The 25,591-nt window shown below is 40.6% G+C and overlaps 1 protein-coding gene across 1 annotated transcript in view; it reads left to right on the forward strand.

Moving 5' to 3' along the window:
* The window catches only part of TGS1 (trimethylguanosine synthase 1), an 81,566-nt gene extending 56,448 nt beyond the window's left edge, over positions 1-25,118 (forward strand). The window contains exon 15 of the mRNA XM_089678485.1: positions 22,538-25,118. Within this exon, the coding sequence (XP_089534611.1) occupies positions 22,538-22,648 (111 nt within the window). The 3' untranslated portion in view covers positions 22,649-25,118. The remainder of the gene's footprint in view (positions 1-22,537) is intronic.
* The last annotated feature ends 473 nt before the right edge of the window (positions 25,119-25,591 follow it).

A 25,591-nucleotide genomic window follows, 5' to 3' on the forward strand; every position in this document is an offset into this window, starting at 1 on the left:
ATATAATGTTGTGAGGAAAGTCAAGCAAAAAGAGAAATGACAATCATGCGCCAGTAAGTGTATCAGTGCTTATAATAGAGTAGTGTTGGCTGAGACATCTGCTATGGAAAATGATTTCCAACCAGCATGTATAAATTCCACACAGAAATATCTAGGAAAACTCAAGAGTGAAAACTATAAATTGATGGTAGAATACAAGTTACTATCCCCACCAATATACATAAGCAAGCCTGCCAAAATTCAAAAGTATATACATGAGGGGTTATCTCGCCTCACCTTAAGTCAACATAAAAACATCTCCTCCTGACCACATGCACAGCACAAATGGGGAAAAAAAGTATAAAGAACTTGGGACTTGAGTATGTAAAGCTCCGATGGCTGCCCGCACACTGTAGCCACACTCCTAATCCCGATTAGGGATCTTTGGGTCCTGAAGAAGCAGGGGTATCTGCGAAAGGCGTTGACCTACATCATAGGATGTTTAAAACATTCAGGAAAGATTATTCATGTGTATTGATGTTTAACTTTTTTATGTAACTAATGAAATAAACATTTTATGCATTTATACACTGCTCAAAAGAATTAAAGGAATACTTTGAAAACGCATCAGATCTCAATGGGAAAAAATATGCTGGACATCTTTACTGATATGGACTGGGTAATGTGTTAGGAACGTAAGAATACCCATTGTTTGGTGGAAATTAAAATTATCAACCTACAGAGGACTGAATTCAAAGACACCCCAAAAATCAAAGTGAAAATGATGCAGCAGGGTAGTCCATTTTGCTGAAATTTCATTGCAGCAACTCAGAATGGTACGAAGTAATTTGTATGGCCCCCACGTGCTTGTATGCATGCCTAACAATGTCAGAGCATGCTCCTAATGAGACGACGGATGGTGTCCTGGAGTATTTCCTTCCAAATCTGGAACAGGGCATCACTGAGCTCCTGGACAGTCCGAGATGCAACCTGGGAGTGTCAGACCGAAACATGATATCCAAGAGGTTTTCTTTTGTATTTAGGTCAGGCGAGCATGGGGGGCCATTCAATAGTATCAATGCCTTCATCCTCCAGGAACTGCCCCATGAGGCCAGGCATTGTCGTGCACCAGGAGGACCCACTGCACCAGCGTAGGGTCTGACAATGGGTCCAAGGATTTCATTCCGATACCATATGGCAATCAGGGTGCCATTGTCTAACCTGTAGAGGTCTGTGCGTCCCTCCATGGATATGCCTCCCCAGGCCATCACTGACCCACTACCAAAACGGTCATGCTGAATGACGTTACAGGCAGCACAATGTTCTCCACAGCTTCTCTAGACCCTTTCATGTCTTTCACAGGGTGAACCTGCTCTCATCTGTGAAAAGCACAAGGGCGCCAGTGGCAGACCTGCCAATTCTGGTGTTCAGTGGCAAATGCCATTGGAGCTTTGGTGCTGATCATTGAGCACAGGGCCCACTAAAGGACGTCAGACACTCAGGCCAGCCTCATGAATTCTGTTTCTGATTGTTTGGTCAGAGACATTCGCACCAGTGGAGGTAATTTCGTAGGGCTCTGGCAGTGCTCATCCTGTTCCTCCTTGCACAAAGGAGAAGATACCGGTCTTGCTGATGGGTTAAGGACCTTCTACAGCCCTGTCTTGCTCTCCTAGAGTAACTGCCTGTCTCCTGGAATCTCCTCCATGCTCTTGGGACTGTGCTGGGAGACACAGCAAACCTTCTGGCAATGGCACGTATTGATGTGCCATACTGGAGGAGTTGGACTGCCTGTGCAACTTCTATAGGGTTCGGGTATCGCCTCATGCTACCAGTAGTGACACTAACCCTAGCCAAATGCAAAACTAGTGTAAAACAGGCAGAAAAGATGAGTAGGGAAAAAAATGTCAGTGGCCTCCACCTGTAAAACCATTCCTGTTTTGGGGATCGTCTCATTGTTGCCCATCTAGTGTACCTGTTAATTTCATTAACACCAAAGCAGCTGAAACTGTTTAACAACCCCCTCTGCTACTTAACTGATCAGATCAATATCCCAGGAGTTTAATTGACTTGATGCTATACTCTGATTTAAAAGTTTCTTTAATTTTTTTGAGCAGTGTATATACAGTGGGGATCGAAAGTTTGGGCACCCCAGCTAAAAATTTGTATTAATGTGCATAAGGAAGCCAAGGAAAGATGGAAAAATCTCCAAAAGGCATCAAATTACAGATTAGACATTCTTATAATATGTCAACAAAAGTTAGATTTTATTTCCATCATTTACACTTTCAAAATAACAGAAAACAAAAAAATGGCGTCTGCAAAAGTTTGGGCACCCTGCAGAGTTAATATCTTGTACTGCCCCCTTTGGCAAGTATCACAGCTTGTAAATGCTTTTTGTAGCCAGCCAAGAGTCTTTCAATTCTTGTTTGAGGTATCTTTGCCCATTCTTCCTTACAAAGGTCTTCCAGTTCTTTGAGATTTCTGGGCTGTCTGTCATGCACTGCTCTTTTAAGGTCTATCCATAGATTTTCAATTATGTTGAGGTCAGGAGATTGTGAAGGCCATGGCAAAACCTTCAGTTTACGCCTCTTGATGTAATCCCCCGTGGATTTTGAGGTGTGTTTAGGATCATTATCTATTTGTAGAAGCCATCCTCTCTTTAACTTCAGCTTTTTCACAGATGGCATCAAGTTACCATCCAAAATTTGCTGAAATTTTATTGAATCCATTTTTCCTTCTACTCGTGAGATGTTCCCTGTGCCACTGGCTGCAACACAACCCCAAAGCATGATTGATCCAACCCCATGCTTAACAGTTGGACAGAGGTTCTTTTCATTAAATTCTGTGCCCCTTCTTCTCCAAACGTACCTTTGCTCATTCCGGCCAAAAAGTTCCATTTTAACCTCATCGGTCCACAGAACTTGTTTCCAAAATGCATCAGGCTTGTCTATATGTTCATTTGCAAAGTTCAAACGATGATTTTTGTGGTGAGGACGTAGAAGAGGTTTTCTTCCATCTTTGCACGCAAGTTCCTTCAGGTGGCTCTTTGAGCTGCAGGCAGTTCCCAGTTGCTGTTGGACCTGTTAGCAATGTCAGCCCCTCAGTTGGACTGTTTTGGGATGTTTGAAGGTTTAAGACTGTGTCCCTCAGTGGATCAGAAACAATGTTATTTGTGCTCTGTAGAATCCTTTTCTTGGGGTTCATGGAGGGACATTGGTTTCATCCCTCTGTGTTTGATCATTCTCTCTGAACTGATTTGCTGCAAAACAGAGGTATGCTGGTAGTAGAAGGATTTTTTTTATCTTGGGCTGACCTGCAGTTCTTTTGTTTGTCAGTGTCCAATCATTTTGTAATTGGCAGTAGTTCGGCATCCTCTGCCACTGCTCTCCAGGCTCCTGAGAAAAAAAAAAAATTTTTCCTGAAAAAAATATGTGCATTTATTATTTTTTTTAAAAAGGTAAACTTATTTTAACTGTTTGCACAGGAACTGTGAATGTTTGTATGGTAAATATTGGCTATCATAGTCGGTGCCATCTACTGGCCATAATTCAGTACTTTCCTGAAATACCTCAATCAAAAAAACACCACATTATGGCCAGTAGTTGGAGTTGAAGATTATATGAGATAATTATACTATAAAAAATAAGGCAAACATTCATAGTGCCAGTGTGAATGGTTAAGACATCCGCACAGTGAAATTTGCTAATTGCAAGGCAGAGGCCATCAATTCGTACACTGCTAAAGTGTTACTACTCTAAAGCACAGCTCTAACCATAACCAGTATTTCCTATTTGTTTGCGCTTGCTTAATCACATTTTATCTTCTATTAGCATGTCTGTTAGCTCATGGATTCTTTATAGTGTTACAAATATAGAAAACATTTTGGATACTCCATCTACAGTATAGGGACACCTTTTTGTTACCTTCTTGATATGAGGAGAAGCTGCTTTTGCTGAGAAATTGTCTTAAATAGAAACTTTAAGAGATACAAGAAGCTGAGTGATATACAATTTCAATCCACTAGTGCACAACCATAGGGCCCCTTTCACACGGGCATTCTGTCTGTCAAAACAGCAGTTCATTTCTTTGGACAAACGGATAATAATTATGGCTTTGTCCCTCCTCACTTGGCAGATCGATAGCAGTGGGGCTCTTAGCTCTCGCTCCTGTCAGTCAACTCCATTGATGAGGGAGCTGGGGGCAGGGCTGAGTCCCATTGTCTGTGTCAATGGATGCAGCAGTGGTACTCGGGAGCGCGAGCCTACACGAGTGCCTCCATTGGAATTGGCTTCCTATTGGGGCAGCAACAAGAGAGGAGGAGCCGGGATCGCTGTTGGGGGACCCTAGAAGAGGTGGATTGGGGCTGCTCTGTGAAATTCTATTGCACAGAGCAGGTAAGTATGACATGTTTTGTTTATATTACAATATGTTTATTAAAAGGCATAAGGTAACTAGTAGAACATTTGAACATAGGTCATATTACAAGTAGTTGTTATCAAGAAAAAACATGATATTATTAGAAGAGTGACAAAGACAATGTAAACCATTGCCTGATGAACCAAGCAGAACATAGGAATATTCCCAGACAGATGGGTGTATACAAATCAAAGAGGGCAGTCCTTGTTAGAAACAGATTACATGAACCCAGTCCACAAAGGACCAGAAATAGCACAAACCCAATCGGTAGAAATAACATGAATAGCACAATAAACTTGTAGTATCAATGACACAATGGGGGCGTATGGAGGAAGGGAGGATAGGAAAGGGTGATGGGTTGGAGGTGTGAGAGCGCAAATAAAAAAAAAAAAACAAACATTTTTCTTGTGCCTGAGAATATGATCAGGGTCAGAGCCACAAGAGCCCTAAAGTCATTCTAAAACAGTCAATATCCAGCAGAAGAAGGGAAAGAGAAGAAAGACAAAAAGAGGGTCATTAAGGGACTGATATGTATCGGATCCGTGGATCCTATGTTTTATCAAATGTTTGGGTAGTGTTAAGGATACAGGTGAGTCTGTAATTGACCACAATCCAGTTAAGTTTACTCTTGACATAGTCAAGTGGGACCATTGACTGCTTCCCATACTTGGCAATAGTAATTCTTGTCGCCAAAAACATATATGTGATTAATTTTGTTGACCTCTTGGGAACTACAACAGGGAATTTTTGGAAAAGGGTGGTTTCAGGGGATCTGCAGATATTCACTCCCGTCACTGAGTAGATCAGATTAAACATCCGAATCCAAAACCTGGTCGCTACAAGTCATTGCCACCAGATATTGCACGTGGTTCCCACCTGGCCATAATGGTAGGCGATACCAACCGGTGCATTCCTGCAACCCATGTAGGGATTAAGTACCATCGTAATAGAGTTTTAGAATTTGCTTCTATTAGGGTTATATTAATAGTTTGGATAAAGCAAAAGCTATATCTTTCCACTCAGAAAAGTCAAAAGTAAGTTTCAGGTCTTGTTCTATTGAGTCATATAGGGAAGATTGGAGGTCGGATCACTGAGGGAAGCATACAGTGGGGAAAGTAAGTATTTGATCCCCTGCAGATTTTGTAAGTTTGCCCACTTACAAAGAAATGAAGGGTCAATAATTTTTTATCATAGGTGTATTTTAAATGATAGAGACAGAATATCAACCAAAAATCCAGAAAATACACATGGTACAAATGTTATAAATTGAGTTGCAGTTCAGTGAGTAAAATAAGTATTTGATCCCCAAGCAAAACATGACTTAGTACTTTGTGGAGAAATCTTTGTTGGCAAGCACAGAGGTAAGACATTTCTTATAGTTGGTTACCAGGTTTGCACACATCTCAGGAGGGATTTTGGTCCACTCTTCTTTATAGATCTAAATCCCTAAGGTTTCTTGGCTGTCGCTTGGCAACACAAAGTTTCAGCTCCCTCCATAAATTTCCTATAGGATTAAGGTCTAAAAACTGGCAAGGCCACTCCATGACCTTTTTAATGTGCTTTTTCTTGAGCAAATCCTTTCTTGCCTTGGCGGTATGTTTTGGGTCATTGTCATGCTGGAAGACCCATCTACGACCCATCTTCAGTGTTTTGGCTGAGGGAAGAAGGTTCTCATCCAAGATTTGACATTGCCGCATTAAGGAGCCAATGGACGGGGCCAAGTCGGCATTTACCTTAGCAGAGAAAGGGCCCCACCTCCGTGCTTGATTGTAGGGATGGTGTTCTTAGGGTCATAGTCAGCATTTTTCTTCCTCCAAACACGGAGAGTTGAGTAAATGCTAAAGAGCTCAATTTTGGTCTCATCTGACCACAGCACTTTCTCTCAATCTTTCTGTGAACCATTTTAGATGTTCATTGGCAAACTTCAGATGGGCCTGTATATGTGCCTTCTTGAGGAGGGGGACATTGCGGGCGCTGCAGGATTTCAATCCATGGCAGCGTATTGTGTTACTAATGGTTTGTTTGGTGACTGTGGTCCCAACTACCTTGTGATCGTTCACAAGCTCCTCCCATGTAGTCCCAGGCTGATCCCTCACTTTTTCCATGATTATCCTTACCCCATGAGGCAAAGTCTTGCATGGAGCTCCAGACCGAGGGTGATTGGTTATTTTGTATTTCCATTTGCAAATAATCGCTCCAACAGTTGTTTCTTTCTAACCAAGCTTCTTGCTGATGGTCTTGTAGCCCATTCCAGCCTTGTGCAGGTTTACAATCTTGTTCCTTGCGTCCTTTGACAGCTCTTTGGTCTTGCCCAGAATGATGGTGTGGTTTGAATGGGAGAAGGAGATTATGTGGACAGGTGTCTTTTATACACACAATGAGTTGTTGTTAGGAGCACCTTATTTAATTGATAAGACTAATCTCTGTACCGCATGAGCCAGTCTGTGGGGCCAGAATTATTGTTGGTTGGTAGGGGATCAAATACTTATTTTTCTCACTGAACTGCAACCCAATTTATAACGTATCGTGTTTTTCTGGATTTTTGGTTGATATTCTGTCTTTATCATTTACAATACACCTATGATAAAAATTGTAGACTCTTTATTTCTTTGTAAGTGTGCAAACTTGCAAAATCTACAGGAGATCAAAAAATTTTCCTGTTTTATTTTTCACATTAGATGAGTGGTGGTATGGACAATTAGGATATTTTGTTTCATCACTCCTTCAACCACGGAGGACCTCGGAAGATATGTACCCATTTGAAAAACTGTTGAATGTTAATACAGCTCCAAAACAAGCAACCTCCAGGATATATAAGATCTTGATTGATCTGGAGGGAGCTGATCCCCCTGGGTTCTTAGAGAAATGGGAAAAGGAGCTTGGAATAGAACTGAATGAACAACAAAGGAATAAAATATTTAAATTAACACATGGGGTGGCTCATGCACAGTAGAAATGAATTACAAATGCTTGACGAGATGGTATATTACACTGAGTGTGGCACATAAACAGCAAGTTGATGTTTCATCTTTATGTTGGAGAGGTTGTGGGAAAAAGGGTACAGTGGCGCACGTGGTGGGATTGCCCAAAAATACAGGATTATTTGGAAGGAAATAATTAACTGTATCCAGAAAATCAGCGGGATCACTATACAAATGGACCCATGGATATGTCATTGGCAAACAGTATAAAAACAGAGTATTACGGTATATCATTTAATCAGTGCGGCAAAGGGCTTGATCCCCAAGTTTTGGCAAGCTTTGGAGCCACCAAGAATAAATGATTGGTTAAGTAGAGTGGAAAATATTTTTAGGATGGAGCAACTGTGTCATATGGAGGAGGATAAAATGGAAGAATTCAGGAAAATGTGGAGTAGTTGGTTAGATTTTAAAACCTCTAAAATATTCTTAGAATTGGTATAGAGCTCAGGGGGGAAGAGTCCAAAGAGAGCCTGATGGAGAGCTTGAAAGCGTTAGAGGGAAGGAGATATAGAAATCGATGGACAAGTCTATAAGGCATAAGAATTGAGTTAACAAGGGAATTTTGGTAAGGGGGACAGTGGGAGGAAAGGAGGGTGGGGGATAAGATATTGTAAAAGATTTTATGAACCTGTGAATGCGATCTATTTTGGGTTGTTATATTCTTGTACTGGAAAAATTTAATAAAGTTAAAAAAATATATATATATTTCCCCACTGTATATCACAGATATTTGTCCCTTCAAAAGGCCCTTGAATTGAAAAGACCTGTTTATTTAAAAAAAAAAAAAAATCCTTTACAATCACTTTAATAGAATGTATTATATTGTTGTTGAGTTCCTATTGGTAGAAAGTACTTCTATCAATAATTGATAACTGTGAAAAAAATTGTTTGCTTAGGAAAGGTTATTGCTTCTGTCAGGTTTTGCTTGCTGTCCCCATTAGGGAGATTTCTTTGCTCTTCCTAAATAAGGAAGTACCTGAAAATTCCACCTCAGACAGAGGTTGTAGAAACAAATGTTCCCATAATATTTTGGATTTCCTCTGTGGCCCCCCACAAAAGAGTGATACTAGGTCCTCCAAAAATGATACGAACAGCCAATTCTGGCTCTTCTGTTCTCTGTCCAAAACAAAACAAAACAAAAAAATGTTTTGACTGGAGTCTTACTTGGTTTTTTTTTCCTCATCAAGTATGAGATTCCACCTTTTTATATGTTTTCAGACAAAACAAAATGCAAGACAACCACTTTGCAATGTACTGTATATGGTGTTAATGTGAACCTGTCAGGTAATTGTACTAACAATCGTGTGCTTGCAAGTATGCTTTTTTTTTTAAATAGAACTCCGCTAAATGATTTCCTAGTTTTGGATCCACTAAAGAAGGATTTATAATGTCTCCAGGGTTTTAATGCTGTGTTCCTGTTGGGGAGATTTTCTCACTGTTTAATGGTTGTTTCAGCGAGAACCGAGAGTGACAAGAAATCTAAATCTACAAAATATATAGTTCAGTAGCTTTGATATCTCATTTTGTATTCACTGTACATACTAGGCTGTGCAGTTACTTTGTAGAGGCATTATGTACACTTTTTCATAATCAAAATGCAGAAGGTCAAAGAGTAAAGGGTTGTCCCAGTTTTGTATTTCCTGTTTTCTGGTGACCTGTAAAGCTGACAGAACATGTCGTCAGTGACTTGTATTGTGAAAGCTGAGGTACGTGGAAAAAAAGTTCACAATGTGGTCTGTAATATGTAAAACTGAAGTTTCCTCTTATCACAGCTATTTAATGCTTTTTTACACTACTTAATATGCTTACATAAAATGTTGGGAATCATTGAATATAGTATTGAAGCTGATGTTTATCCAGCTTATATTTTATTTTCCCTGGTTCTACCTTCCCCCATCAACATTTTAATTAAAAATTGATTGAAACCTGTCTATTTTTAATTATGCCTTATTTTAGACACTGCAACATCATCACTGGGTCTCTGTGCAATGCAGGCAGATTATGTCTAGTGGGAGGGGCCAACAGGGTGCTGTACATGGCTTCCTGAAAACTTTGCATTAAACACATGTCACCTAGAACAGCTGATGTATTCAGTGTGAATCTAGGATAAATGTGGAGAGTTGTTTTTTTCCATTATTTATTGAATCTATTAGTACTTTTCCCCTTCATGGAGGTGCTAGATCTGGTCATTGCAACTCTGCAGCAACAGATCACTTCTGAAAGTGATCTACTGCTGGCTGCAATCAATCAGCTTTAGATCACTAGAACATTGATCTACTGCTGCAGAGAAAGGCTGGACAGAGCTGCTTTAGCTCTGCCCAATCCTTCAATCTAATCGTAAGTGCTGAGAAGAAATTTCACTTTAAATGTAAACACATTCTAAAACCAGTGTTCCACGCTGTTCTACCTGTAATCCAGTGGCATTCTTGGTAGCAGAGGTAGGAGCTGATCAGTTCATTTACTAGCCTTAGGTCTGGACTGGTGGTACCAGCATGAAAGCTTTCCAGAGTCTGTCACTGAGCATGTGCAGCCTGCTGTGCTCCAGACCTGATAAGAGGTCATGGCGCACAGAGGAGTACATGCATATTGCTGGTGGTTTCGCTTGTTATGCACCAAAAAATCCCCTTGTTACAGAACTATATACACTGCTCAGAAAAAAGTAAAGGAACACTTTGAAAACACATCAGCTCTGAATGGGGAAAAATATGCTGGATATCTATACTGATATGGACTGAGTAATGTGTTTGGAATGTAAGGATGCCCCATCGTTTGTAGGTCAATTTTCATTTCAATCAAAGGACTGAATTCAAAGACCCCCCCCCCCTGAAAATCGAAGTGAAAAATGATGCAGCAGGCTAGTCCATTTTGCTGAAATTTCATTGCAGCAACTCAAAATGGTACTTTAGTTTGTATGGCCCCCATGTGCTTGTATGCATGCCTGACGACATCTGGTGCATGCTCCTAATGAGACGACGGATGGTGTCCTGTGGTATTTCCTCACAGATCTGGACCAGGGCATCACTGAGCTCCTGGACAGTCTTAAGTGCAACCTTGTGGTGTTGGATGGAAACATGATATCCCAGAGGTGTTCTATTGCAGTTAGGTCAGGCAAGCATGGGGGCCATTCAGTGGTATCAATTCTTTCATCCTCCAGGAACTGCCTGCATACTCTCGCCACATGAGGCACTCTACACCAGGAGGCACCCAGGACCCATTGCACCAGGGTAGGGTCTGACAATGGGTCTAAGGATTTCATCTAGATACCGAATGGCAGTCAGGGTGCCATTGTCTAGCCTGTAGAGGTCTGTGTGTCTCTCCATGGATATGTCTCCCCAGACCATCCCTGACCCACCACCAACACGGTCATGCTGAATGATGTTGCAGGAAGCATAATGTTCTCCACGACTTCTCCAGACCTGTTACGTCTGTCACATGTGCTCAGGGTGAACCTGCTCTCATCTGTGAAAAGTACGGGGCGTCAGTGGTGGACCTGCCAATTCTGGTGTTCAATGGCAAATGCCAATTAAGCTCTATGGTGCCGGGCAGTGAGCACAGGGCCCACTAGAGGATGTCGAGCCCTCAGGCCAGCCTCATGAAGTCTGTTTCTGATTGTTTGGTCAGACATTCACACCAGTGGCTGACTGGAGGTCATTGTGTAGGGCTCTGGCAATGCTCATCTGCTCCTTTGAGCAAGGAGGAACAGGATATCGGTCCTGCTGATGGTTTAAGGACCTTCTATGTCCCTGTCCAGCTCTTCTAGAGTAACCGCCTGTCTCCTGGAATCTCCTCCATGCTCTTAACTGTGCTGGGAGAGACTGCAAACCTTCTGGCAATGGCACGTATTGATGTGCCATCCAGGAGAAGTTGTACTGCCTGTGCAATCTCTGTAGGGTCCAGGTATTGCCTCATGCTACCAGTAGTGACACTGACCCTAGCCAAATGCTAAACTAGTGAAAAACGGTCAGAAAAGATGAGTAGGGAAAAAAATGTCAGTGGCCTGTAAAGCCATTGCTGTTTTGGGGGTTGTCTTATTGTTGCCCATCTAGTGCACCTGTTGTTAATTTCATTAACAGCAAAGCAGCTGAAACTGATTAACAACCCCCTCTGCTACTTAGATCAATATCCCAGGAGTTTAATTAACTTGATGCTATACTCTGCTTAAAAAGTGCTCCTTTAATTTTTTTGAGCACTGTAGTATTTGAGGTTAAATGAAGAGTAAGAAGTTCTGAAATATGTACATTCCTGGAAAAATGCTGCTTTATTCTCCCTCCAGTGCTGCTCAAATGATTCTGCTGTAAGAAAGGGTCAGTCAATCTAAATTTTTATCCTCACTTTTTAATGCCATTATAAACCTTCCTAGCTGCACCTTGTGTTTTTCACCTGCATAAGATGTGCCTATATCATGTAGTTTAATGGTGTCATTTGTTGCCCTGTATGCATATCCCATAATAAAGCAAATGTTCACATTCCGGTGCCAAAAGTTTATGTTCAAACATGAGACGTGGTACTGCACGGTTTAACCCCTTGACGCTGACATCACACAAATATGCAGCCTCACAGAACTGGGCTTTTTTCCGTGGGGCCACATATTTGCATAATTTGCACAGCGCATTCCCAGCACAAAGACTGGGGTGTCGCTGAGAGCCCCGGGTCCCATTCTAACGATGGGGACTCGGGACTCCTGATTTACGGTCACATGATTGCTGTGATAGCCACTGATTGGCTATCACAGTGATCAGTGACTGTTTAGCCCGCCCCCCTTGTTTTTTTTTTTTTTTCTCTATGAATGGAGGAGAGAGATACATTGTATCTCTAACTCCTGGCATAGAGGGAAAAAAAAAAGTTTTTGTTAAAAAAATAAATATTAAAAAATGAATAAAATATCAATATCAAGGTTTGATCTACTTCAGTGCCAGGGTAAATGTTTGGGTCAGCGTCAAAGGTCAGGATTTTTTTTTTTTCTAAAATTGATATCGGTGTTAGTGTGTTTTAGGTAAAAAAACAAAATGTGCACTATTGTTTCTGGGTTGTACTACGGGTACAAACCACAATTAACATACACATATATGGTAGTGCTACGATCGTCAAGAGCAGTAAAATTTATTTTGGGTTGTTCTTTGGTAGTAGGTTATGGTAGTAACAAACCTACCGCTAAATAAAAAATATATATTTTGATTTTTACTATTTTGAGCCAGTTTTCCTTCGATAATAAAAAAAAAAATCAGGAGATATACATTACCATTTACCACCAAATGAAAGCCCAATTTATATAATAAATAATTCACCTGGATGTACAAAGTAGTTGTGATGATATGTACGGTTTTACTAATACCTCAACGTTGCAAAATTGTGCATAGGCATTAAGATTTGTTTTACTTTTAGGCGTGAAGGGGTTAATGGATAAGTTCACCTTTTAAGAAAAATAATAAATGCACATATTTTTGAAGGGAAAAAAGTGCATTTATTTGCTCCCACAAGAGCCTGGAAAGCATTGCATTGGTGATCAGGGGTGCAATCTCAGGCTTTTGCAGATAACCCCTGCCGCTTTCAGCCCATGCTTTCATATAAGCTAACTGTTTCCAAGCTGCAGGGCTTGTGAATGAACTACGAGAGTGCTCACCAGCACCCTCACGGTCCATTCAGTACTTCAAGCCGTCAGCTGCAAAGGCTGACAGCAGTTGTAGCATGTTCATTCACAGAATTCTGTGAATGAATGATGCGGCCGTTTGGGCAGAGCCTCGCATGTCCGTGCTCTTTTTGAATCCTCTGCCCACTGTTTTTGATTCTTTACCCGCTGTCACAATGTGAGCGGCATTAGGAGGAGAGGCTGCAGGAGCTAGAACATGTTTTATGTTCCACCCTAAATACAGGTGTAACATGTTCCAAAAGTGACCCACGTTAAATGTTTAGTGGCCCCCTCCTTAGGCGAACAAGGTCTGAAGAATAGCGAGGGTGCAGGCTGGGGAAGTGTTTGTCCAGACTCAAAGCACGCCGTAGAAATAGTAGAAGAGAGAGCCCGACTGCCACACACCTCGCCTGGCCCAAGTGGTTAGCAGGTAAAAGCAGCTTCAGCTCAATTTATCCAAGCCATGTTTTGCCCTGCCCTAGGGCTTAACCATGGAGGACATGTTGGGGGCATGTCTTAGATGAATCGAGCTGAGGCTGCTTTTACCTGCTAACTACTTGGACCAGGCAAGGTGTGCAGTGGTTGGGCTATCTCTTCTTATTTCTACATGTTACAAAAGTGAAATTATCCTTTAATGCATGACTTCTGTCTGTAGTATAAGAACTGACATTTCCTGTGAAGAAACGCCACATCTAATCCCTGGGTTTCTCCGCCTAGTACTTTTAAGGTGAGCACTAATTACTTAGATCCCACCCAAAAACAAGCAAGCAGAGCAATTAACAGGGTCACTATGCAGTATTTCTTCACATTCGCACTCCCACGTTTGTATATTAGCATAGAGGAAATGGTAAAGAATAGATTGTGACCCAGGAAAAAAATTGCTTGTCCATTTAGTAAACAGGGACAAGCTAGGTGGATTAATGCATGGCCAATCAGCCATTGTACTCAAAGCTGCCACTGCAGCTTGTGGGAATATCATTACAAGGTAAGTCAAACAAACGATAGAGTGAATCTAACTACACTAATACCTACTTAAAGGTGTTTTGCACTCTCAAATCTTTGTTGTTTTAAGAGAAATAATGGGACCATGTGCCTAGGCTTTTGTGCATGTGGTCAGTAATGGAGGGAGTCTGGAGCAGTATTTTCTACAGGAATGGCACATACAGTATATCAGCCTTTATTTTCCTCTCTCATCTCTATTTATCATCCCAGAAGAACTGTCAACAATGTTTATATCAATATTTGAGTGCAAGTTCAAAAACTTTTTTTTTTTTTAATCCAAAAAAAAAAAAATCCACCTCAAGCCCCCATTCACATTGATGCAACTTTGAACAAGCTCAATAGTTCCACCAAGGTGCTCATGCAGTAAGACTTCCCTTGATAAGCACCCAGCAGTAGCTCAAAGCATTGAAAAACAGAAAGGGGCCCTAGACCAAAACCAGATGAGAGTCCAAGATGAGTTTAAATGTTGGTCAAAAATCATATAACAACAGCCAACACATTTCAGGGGCAACACCTTTCCCCCTTCATCAGGACTATAGGGATAAACATAAATAGATTAATAACGTAAAAAAAGGATATGCATATATACCACAAATCCTAGAAAATCACATAAAGCACAGACCAAGAGACCAAACTGTTGAAATATAACTAAATGGCTACTGAAATAAATGAAAAAAACCATTAAGAGCCAAACTGCTGAAAGAAGACTGACTACTGAAAAAATGTTAAAGAACACTTAGAAGCAAAATTGCTGAAATTAGAGCAATTGCCTACTAAAATAAGTTATTGCAAAGCACTAAGAAACCAAATGTTTGAATAAAACGAGTTAGCTACTGACATGCATATAAAAAAAACACTAAGAAATTAAGTTACTGATCTAAGACAAATTAGCTACTCTTGTGCTAAAGTGCTAAAAAACATTAGGACACCAATCTGATGAAATAAGTCTAATTGGCAGCTCCGTTTAAATTAACATCTAGAGGAGAACAGCAGCTGCAGACATAAGCTTAACAAGAATGGTATACCTACTCAACTGTCACTGGCCTTCGGGTCAACTGGCATAAATCAGTACTGTTTCCTACTGATGATGGCTCCTTGGTACATGCCCCTAGAGATCTACCACTACAGTGGGTTGATAAATTTTGGTATCTTGAGATGATTGTTCCTCGTAAAAGCCTCCGATTATATGTCTCTAAATTTATCACCTGTTATGCATGAGGCTAGGGCAAGGCTGAAGGCATTGAACAAACTGCCATTGTCTCTCTTAGGGCCCATCAATTTAATTAAAATGAAACTACTCCCTAAATTTACATACCTCTTTCTGCACTCCCCGCACTGGATCCCTAAATCTTTTTTCATCCATTTTTAAATAGATTGTTTTCTTCTTTTCTTTGGGGCACCCAGACTCCATGTTACAAATTAGTTACTTTAATGCAGCCTTTTCTCCATGGGGGGCTGGCTCTGCTGTACTGCCATAAATACTTTCTAGCACTGCAGTTAGTGACCGCTCATTGGTGGCTTCAGCCAGAGGTAAACAATTATGGCATGATGCTGGAGGTGACCATTCTGGGTTCTCTAGAGGCCTTACAATTTTTAATTTTTTGTGGCCTTAAGGCCTGCACCTCCTTACCCCTTCCATGATAACAGTTAAGGCCTGGAACTAGGGGCTTTAAGTAGAACCCCAGGATACCCTAGGACTGTCCCCCCATACACCTCTTTGGCAAACCATAAAAATTATGCAGGTATAGGTTATTCCAGACACACAGATTTGGACCAAATATAATATCAGGTCTGTCATCCATATTATGGACAATGGGGAGATAATATCCTTCTTTTTTTTTTTTTTTTTATTATGATCCATTGGAAAATAAGAAAAGGGTGCACAAGCCTTGCGCATTACCTTAATAAAAAACGTTTTAATCATAAAAAATAGTAGATATTTACTCACAAACGACAAATGTAGATGGACATTTACATTTGTCGTTTGTCTGTATACATCTACTATTTTTTATGATTAAAGTTTTTATTGACGTAATGCTCAGTTCTTGTGCGCCCTTTTCTTATCTTCTTTTCTAGTGTCATATTAGGCTACCCCAGCCCCAGGGGCTGCACAGTATTGCTGTATTGGTTAGAATGCGAAGGTCTCTGAAGATTTTTCCACATGCCATATCTGGTCCTTTGAGCGCAGATTTTTCATTTTTCTGGTGTCATTACGATCCATGTATAATATTCCATCATCCTACTTATTTAGACATATGCAGCTGGCTCACGCCTTCGACAGCCAATTCTCTCCTTCTCTAGTACAACTAAAGTGTTCCGATTTGGAGGCTGTACTCCACTCCTGATTCTCTTGCCAAATCAAATTCAATGCTTTATTCTCACCTTGTTATGGCAGCGCTTCCGGATTTGACTACTCTTAGACAAAAGTGCCTTCTGGATATTCCAGTCATGGATGATAACTTGACATACATGTGGAATTTTCCTTTTTAAACAGCTGATTTTGCTCAGGAATCGGCTTATACAGTTTAAGATCCTTCATGGTGCCTACTTTACACCCCACAAGGTGCACCTACTTAATCCCTCTATTCCTCCAACATGCTGTCCCTGTGGTGGGGTCGAAAGCGACTTCTCCCACATTTTCTGGACATGCCCAGTCATTCAAGTATATTGGGAATCCATAGTAGGCTTCATTAGGAAAATTGCACAAATCCCCTTCTCCCCATCCCCACGAATTTGTCTGTTGGGCCTTATTGAAGACTTTTTGAACACTAATGTTGATAAGACACTGGTTGGATTGCTACTCTTTTATGCCAGGAAGACACGCTTCACTGGAAAAAAACCCTTGGCTCCCACAATTGGGTTTTGGAAACTAGTGAACACCCAACTACCACTATACAAGACCACTTATGCAAACGGGGGTTGCCTCCGGAAGTTTGACAAGATTTGGACTTGGTGGCTAGAGGATGCTACAACGGCTTAACCTACACAACTTTCTAGGACTGGTCCAGGTGATGGGGAAATGGTTACTTATTCATTTCATGTTGGTATCCTGTTCCTTGTGGGGGGGCTTGATGTTGGATTTTTGAATTACAATTTCCATGCTTCAACACAAGTCAACACACTTATACACATATCTGTGTATGTTGTTTTTTATTATTTTTATTTTGGTGTATGCTCTTTTTTTTTTTTTTTTTTTTCCCCTCATGGTTCTGGGGAAATTGTAAGTATGATACATGGACCTGGATGGCCCGCATCTAAGGGTGTACAAGTCTTTCAGGCGCTGTTTTCTAAAACCTTTGCAAAAATCAATAAAAAAAAAAACAGCAAGAATGGACCTTAGGAGTTGAACTCCTAGATTGGTGGTTACCTGCAGCTGCATATGTAGCTTAATTCATATCTGCAGCTTTGGCTATGAAACATTTGCTCTTGTTAGGCTTATAGTGTCTGCACTTGCTGCTCTCCTCTTTCATCTGTTTTTGGCCTGGTGCTCCTTTCTGTGGAACAGGGCATGATAAGTAATATGAGCAAGGGCTATGAATACCTGAGTCTGCTGGCAATCTGCCATGATAGACCTATAAACAGGACCAGTGGCTACACCTAGCACTAGGTGGCATGGTATGTTTGGGGGAAGAGGGAGGGCACATGATTGTTCCATCTCTTCCCCCCTTTCCTGGCCTATCAGGCTGCATACCAGATCCTAAGGGACTGTATGGACTGAGGAGGGGAGAACAACATGCTTGTTTTTGTTTGTTTTGGGTTTTTTTTTTACTGTTGACTCGTTTGTTTATATTCTGCTGTCAACAGGGAATCCCCACTGACAGCCGAGGTAAGTCATGGTTGCTAGGACTCCAACAGGTGCTGACTCCACAACAACAACCAGCAGTTCCCTGAGCTGAACTGTTACAATTAGCAGTGGGAGGAATACCACTGCTAAATGTTTCTTTACGCGATGCAGTTGGAGGTCCATTCTGCGTTTTAAAATAAGGTGCAAAAACACATGTTAAATACCTCAAAATAACTAAGTTTAACTCAGGCGGTATTTAATGTGTTTTTTTTTTTTTTTTGGTGAATTGCACATTCCTGCATTAAAAACAGCACAAGTTATTCTAATGCAAACACGCATGCATTATTTACCGCTGTGTTTTAACAAGTGATGCTTACCTCTCAACCCAGTATGAGGTTCAGTTTAAAATGAGTTGGCACTGAGATCTTTATATTATGTTTATGATGGTGTGACGTATTTGCAGATACGTGTAAGTACAGTTTAGTCTTCAGCCTGGAATGTTTCTTGATTCTGTTATTGCAGATTCTGAGTAACCATCCTCTTGAAACTTGTTATCCATACATTGTTCATTCCAAGTGGTAATTAAAATGTCTAGTAAACAGACAGCCTTTATCGTCAAATATGTTTGTTCTGCCCACACAATTTCTTTTGTATTTTTGTTTACCTGATTTTCCTTTCATGCTCATGGACTGATGTTTGAGTGCAGCCAGTCTCATGATTTTACACATCCCTACCACAATACATAACTGGGAGGGTTTGCTATTTCACCATTTTATGATTCCTGTGTCCCCTGACTGCTCACTGGACAATGAATCTAGCAATGCTAATATTTCCAATGAACACATAGATAATGCAGGAAGCTTGAAAACTGAAGCAGGAGATAGTGCAGTCCTTAGGGCATCATCATGTGATGAACAGCATGTATCAATAACATCCGTATGAGAGCCTTCTGGGATCATTCAGAATTCATTGACTGGTGCATTTGACCTGCAGTTGATCTGACATGTATTTCACCTGCTTCAAGCGGATTTTGCATGCCCTACACTTTGGGATTGCAAAACCATTCTGCCGCATGCAGAAACCTGACAACAGGGGCCCTAACAAGATAAGACTGAATACAAGCTGCGTAAATTGATGGTTCAATATAAGTGCCCATAATAAATTAAAGTATAAATCCTTTGGCACAAAAAAAGTTAAATACGTGTACTTCAGATGTACTGTATATAAATGTTTATGTAGTTTGCTTGAGATGCTTGTGTAGTTTTGGACACTTTTATCAGCTGTTCCACTTAAAATTGCAGTTATCTGTTATTTCCGCCCTATACGAAATAAAAAGAGGAACTTTTTGGTGTATTTTTAAATAGATCTGTACATTACAAAGATTCCCACCAGCAGACATTTGGTGCTTTGTTTTTTTTTCCTGCAGCAGGCTGCAGTATGGAGGTATAAATTAACGGACTGTTCATGTAGCCCTTCTCAATCTTGCCAAGTTATACAACATAGGGAATTTACTATACCTGCCTTTCTGTGGGAGAAAATATTGCCCTGCTTGTGTCTAGTGGTAGATTGCTTTGTCAATACTAGGACTGAGATTCATTGTTATTAAAGGGAAGAAAGACAGCCTTGCAATGAGTGCCTAAGCCATCTTATTGCCTTGCTTGGGGAAAAAAAATTATGCACCTGTAAGTACTGCATGCGTTCACACATAAAGCTGAAGTCCAGGCTTATAAGCTTTTTCAAATATATTGCTCAATAGTCGGGAAACCTAAAAATCCACAAGTTTGTGTGCCAAAATACCTACGCAAACCCAGGTATTACCTTGTAAAAGTAGCAGCAACTTCACTGTGCTGTACATAGCCTGTGCAAAAAGAAGAGATGTGGGATGGGTCCAGCAGCTCCTCACTTTATGTGCTGCCTACAGAAATCTACAGCAGGGGGCAGATGTAAAACCAGTCACCCAGCACAAGGAGAACAATCAGCGGTGTCCAGTCTTTATTACAAGAAGCTTCTGTACAGAGGCAAAGTTTCACACTGCACAGATCTGGAAGGAACACACCAAGTAAGACTATACTTGCCTCTTGTATGTAAGCAATATTTTACTGATCCTGGAGTTCATCTTTAAAGCACAACTCTGCATTTCTAATACATCCTTTCAGGCTTCATATGCTGATTAGTTAGAAATATTGCCACCTAGCTTGTAAATATTACCTACAGTACATTAGCCATATGTTTTATCTACAGCTGACAAGGGAATGTTCATATAGACATAGCAGATGCTATAGACTGTAAATGCAATGACATTTTCTCCAAGGACACTATCAATACCTCTAGGGCCTGCCTTTATATGGCAAACAAATTGGGGAAAATTCATTTAAAAGTTAATTTAATTTCTCAATTTCTACAGTATGAAATTGATCTGAAAGATGGCCTTTTTTTACATGGATTCACACTGACTGGTGCGTGATAAAACTGCTCTTCAATCCGAATGGCATCCCAAGGCACAAGTACAAGATACAGCGTCACCCTTCCATGTGCTCCTTGCTGTAAAGACCAATTCCAGATTGGCACATTTGCCTCTTTGTACTGTAGATATACTGGTGAGGGGACACATTGGACACCTTGGCTGCCATTGTGGTATATGCTGGGTGTCCAATGCGCCCCTGTACCTTGAACCACTTTTTCCCTGGAAGATTTACCCCTCTTCATGACCAGGCTATTTTTTGCGATATGGAACTGCGTTACTTTAACTGACAACAGTCATGCATCGCTGTACATAAATTACATTTATATAATTTTTTCCCGCAAATAGAAATTTCTTTTGTTGGTATTTGATCACCTCTGCATTTTTCATGTTTTGCGCTAATAAACAACATTTTGAAAAAGAAACAATATTTTTTACTATATAACATACCCATAAAAATTTTTTTTTTTTTTTATTTAAATTTTTTTTTTACTAGTAATGGCAATGAGCGACTTTTTAGTGGGACTGCGATGGACATTCTGACACTGACGCTGGGTGGGAACTAACTTCCACTGACCTCTCCAGTGACACTAATACAGTGAGCAGTGCTAATAAAAAGCACTGACACTGTACTAATGACACTGGACAGAAAGGGCTTAACATCTGGAGCGATCAAAGGGTGTTGTGTCTTACTAGGGGATGTGCTACTTTCTATAGAAAGCAGCACATCCCCGTTGACAGGAAACAGATCTGTGTTGTTTACACACAGATCTCTCCCCTGTCAGCTTGTCCGCTAATATCCAAGTCCTGGCCATGAATCGCTGGCCGGGACCCTATGATTGACATCTTCGGGAGAAAATGACTGTGCGGGTAGGACAATGTGCACGTACCCTAACCAGAAATGCGGAGCCATGTGTGTATATATGTGTGTGTGTGTGTGTGTATGATTTTGCACAACTTGACCACCTTGTAGAAGTACATCAGCTATGGGGCCGTCTTTAAATGGTTAAGGAGGGGTGGGCTTCCTCCAGTCTTTTCTGCCCTCAGTCTATCTGTTATTATACATGCACTTCTACTGTGGAGGCTCTCAAAATTTATAGAGTTAGGAACTGCAGAATACCGGGGGGGGGGGGGGGGGCAGCCCAGCCACGAAGAGGCTCTGCAGCTTATGCATGCATTTGCAAGTGTGTGCAAACTAAACCCCTGTTTTAATATGAACTGTTAGGAGACAATTCGGTTGGTTGCAGGCTGGTTGGTAAGTTGAGCTTGGAATTTTTCTCTGTTGTTTTGCTAGAGGACCTTTGCTGCAGTGTGTTCCGTTAAAAGTTTACTCCGTCCTGTTTTTTTGTGTTGTGGTCTTTTGGCCCTACTTGTCTTGAGGATCATATGATTGCATTTATTTTTGCTCTCCTGTGACCTAGAGTCAGTTTATAAAGGGCTGTTGCCCGCTGTCAGCTGACATGACAGAACCGTTCCACGCTCTGAAAGGATCCCAACAATGTTGTTGGGGTCCACCCTGTTAGCTGATGGATAGCTGGCTCTGGCTGTCAGCACTCGGCTTAGACTCAAAGACAGCTCTGCCCACCCTTTCTCTAGCCTAGTTACTGCACTTTGCACCAAATAGACCAAGAACTATGCGATCAGAAGTCATGTGATTGACAGTTCTTGGTCTTAGAACTGATATGGGACAACTGCATTATCACACTGATGCTGAAGCTGTAAAGTGAGTATGGGTGTTTTTGTTTTTTTTTTTTTTTTATATATATACTCATACTTCTCCTTTAACATAGAGTATGTTGACATACCTGCAGTGTAACAGAAAAGGTGTGAAGGGGGCCCAAAGGTGGCCATTCATTAGTACTGAGAGTTTCAGAGGTCACTTGTAATCTGACTGTTACATAGGAGGAAAAAGTACCTTCCTTACAATCTCTTACCCATAGTGGAAGGAAAAAAAACATAGTGTGGTCTTGTTTTAGTCAGAAAAAAGATGGGGAATCCATGCAGCAGCTTTTAGACTGCAGGTTTCTCTGTTGCTCCTCTAGAGTGGAGACACCCAAAGACAGGAAGTGTGTTACTGGTCAGGTCACCAGGTGAAAATCGGTAAACCTAATAAAAAAAAAAAAATAAAATTCAATCACCACATTCAAGAATTCGAAAACTGCAGCATCATTTTGTTTGGGGTTTAATGCAGCTTTGTTAATATTGAATATTTTAAAATAATTCCATTTATGGATCTTTTTCTTTGTATATACTTGTTTTTCTTATTTTTTTTTATACATTTGTTCTAGGTGGCATCTCTGGCTGGCCCTGGTGGACAAGTTGAAATAGAACAGAATTTTCTCAACAAAAAATTGAAGACATTGACTGTTTATTTTGGAGATCTAATTCGGAAACCATAGATGCATTTTTTAAGGATTTGTGAAGGTGTTGTCAGTATCAGCAAAAAGGGAATTCTGTATTCTTGCTATTTTTAATTGTTCTGTATTAAAATTGACAGTCTTGTATTATGTACTACTGGTTAAGAAAAAGTTAGGATTTTTTGAACAATCCTTTTTGAAAATGAAATTCATAGCCGTTGATGTTGTACTTCAAACATCAATGTCCTTTTTGTTTCACCTATATGCAAAAGTTAATGAAACTGTGCTATCTAGAGCAGATTATCCTAACAAGTGCAGTTACTTGTGGAAAATGTTGATTGCTGAGGGAAAACCAATGTTAATGCCCTTAGTCTGTAACATTTTATGTGGGTCAGCCATGCAGCTTTAGGAGCAAATATTACTGCTGGTATGTCTGCTATACATCATTTTGAAGGTCTGCGATGTCTCTAGTTTAAAATAGTTGTAAAGGCCAAAAATCTTCTGTGTGCAGCAGTGTCCCCTAGCTCCATCACGATCCAGCGATGTGCATGACAGCCTTGGCAGTCTGGGGTCTCTGCCTCCTCATTGGCTGAGACAGAAAGTGAGAGCCATTGGTCAATCACAGCCAGTCAGCCAAAGAGAAGAGAGAGAGGGCAGGGCCCAGCCGTGGCTCCATGTGTGAATGGACACACGGAGCAGCAGGTGCTCCCATAGTAAGCTGCTTGCTATGGGGGCACTTGACAGAAAGGAGGAGCCAGCGGGAGACTCAAGAAGAGGAGGATCTAGACTGCTCTGTGCAAAACCACTGCGCACAGTAGGTAAGTATAGACATGTTTGTTATTTTACAAGAAAAAAATAAGAACCTTTTAGTATCGCTTTAAGCCAGTACCACCATCCTGAGAAAGACAACACAGTGATAAATTTAGTAAAACAAGGCATGTTAGCCATTACAAAGGTCACTGGCTTATTTGGTTCTAATATTGAGATTCATATTTTGTGCAGTAAACAATACCCTTCTTGCTACTAAGAAGACTGGTATTGCCTTGCTATCTTGCTTGTAAAGGCGTTTACCATATTTATGATGATGGTGAATATGCATTTTGCACAGACAGGTATGATAGGGCACTTTCAGGTACAGTCCATTCTATTACCCGTGCTCTCTCTCTTAAGCACCATCATAGTACCTACTGCTCACTGAAGGTGCAGACTCACCTCGAGCTGTTATCTGCAGTCTACCTACCCAATACAACGTTTACCTCTGTGAACGATAACTGCAGGGTATGTCTATTTTCTATGGTATTTAGTACGAATACCTATGCCAAGAGTGGGTAGTATAAGTGAACTTAACTTGGAAGTATAGCAAGGGCCTACTTATAAGTGTTCTCTTCATAGCCATTTTTAACGTGAACTGTTAGACAGGACAGTTTGGTTGGTAAGTTGAGAAGGGAAGTTTTCTGTCGTTTTACAAGAAATAGAATGCTGGAGGTCCTTTGCTGCAATGTGTTGCATTAAATATTTACTCAGTTCTAGCTTTTTCTGTGTTGTGGTCTATTGACAGCCCATTCAAAGTGAATGAGATTCTTTAAAAAGTAAAGCATGGCCAAAGGTTTTTTTGGCCATACTTCTCTTGTGGATCACAGCAGTGAATTTACTTTTGCTCTCCTGTGACCCAGAATCCGCTTATAATAGGCTGTTGCCAGTGTCAGCTGACATGGTGAACCGTTCCAGGCTCTGAAAGGATCCCAACAATGTAGTCGGGGTCCAGCCTGCTACCTGATGGATAGCTGACTCTGGCTGTCAGCACCTGCAGTGTAACGGAAAAGGTGCGAAGGTGGCCATTCATAATGTTCAAAATTCATGTATGCAGAGAATACCTACAAATAGTAGCGCACGGTCACATGACCTGATACGCAACAAAATTGAGCAAAAAGGAAGGGACTTTCAAAGTGCCAAATAAACCAAATTACCTAAAGGAATGGACACACAACTTTTGTTTATGATAAAAAGTTAGTCAATTTTGTGCTCTATTCTCTGCTACAAATCTCTTATTCATATATAATCCAAATATCACAATAGGCAGAAATATTGTTCAGTATGTTGCTTAAAGGAGGTAGAGTAGGTATATATTGTACAGAGAAATATCCATAGGTCCCAACTCTGAGGAAGAAACATTGCATAGTTCTGCTTCAAGGTCATGTGACGGGTGTCATCCTGTTTCTGGCACACTTGTTTTTCCCATTCGTTGGAATGACTAGGGCATCATTTGCTTCACAATCCTGATGCAAAAAATGACATTTATGAGGCACACAATAATGCTTTATAAATGTTCTGCAGGAGGTTGTATTAGAAAAGCAGTGGTAAGACCAAGGTTAGCTTTTTATAAATGGGTCCCTTATTTAAGCTAATCTTGATTGTAATGTAAAAATTTTATATTTAAAACTCTTTGTTAATAAGTGAAAATGTTATATTTGAGAATAAAAAAAAATTTGCATTGATTGCTGGTAATCAGAAATGTGTTTTGTTTTGTTTTTTAATGATTGGTGCACCCAAACTTAATTTATAGTTTTAAGAAGATATTGCATACAAGCAGCCTAAATATAAAACAAACCTAGTATTCCAACAAACAGGCTGAGCATAGGCGTGAAGTGAGACCTGAAAGTCTTCCTTACAAAATCCAGTGCCAGACATAGTATAAAGTACAAGAGATGAGAAAAATTCGATATAGGACATCACAAAGTCACCTTAAGACAAATCTCTACATGCCATAAAGCATGGGTGTCAAACTGGCAGCCCTCCAGCTGTTGCCAAACTACAAGAACCATGAGCCATTGCAAGATTGACAGTTACAAGCATGGCTCCCAAAGGCAGAGGCATGATGGGACTTGTAGTTTCACAACAGCTGGAGGGCTGCCAGTTAGACACCCCTGCCATAAAGAGTGCAAAACTAAACAGTTGCACTTGGAAACAAAAAAGACCAGCTCAGAA

This window comes from Staurois parvus, unplaced genomic scaffold (genome assembly GCF_062004578.1).
Source record: "Staurois parvus isolate SC_StPar_1 unplaced genomic scaffold, SC_StPar_1.0 ptg000205l, whole genome shotgun sequence".
NCBI classification, from domain to species: Eukaryota; Metazoa; Chordata; class Amphibia; order Anura; family Ranidae; genus Staurois; species Staurois parvus.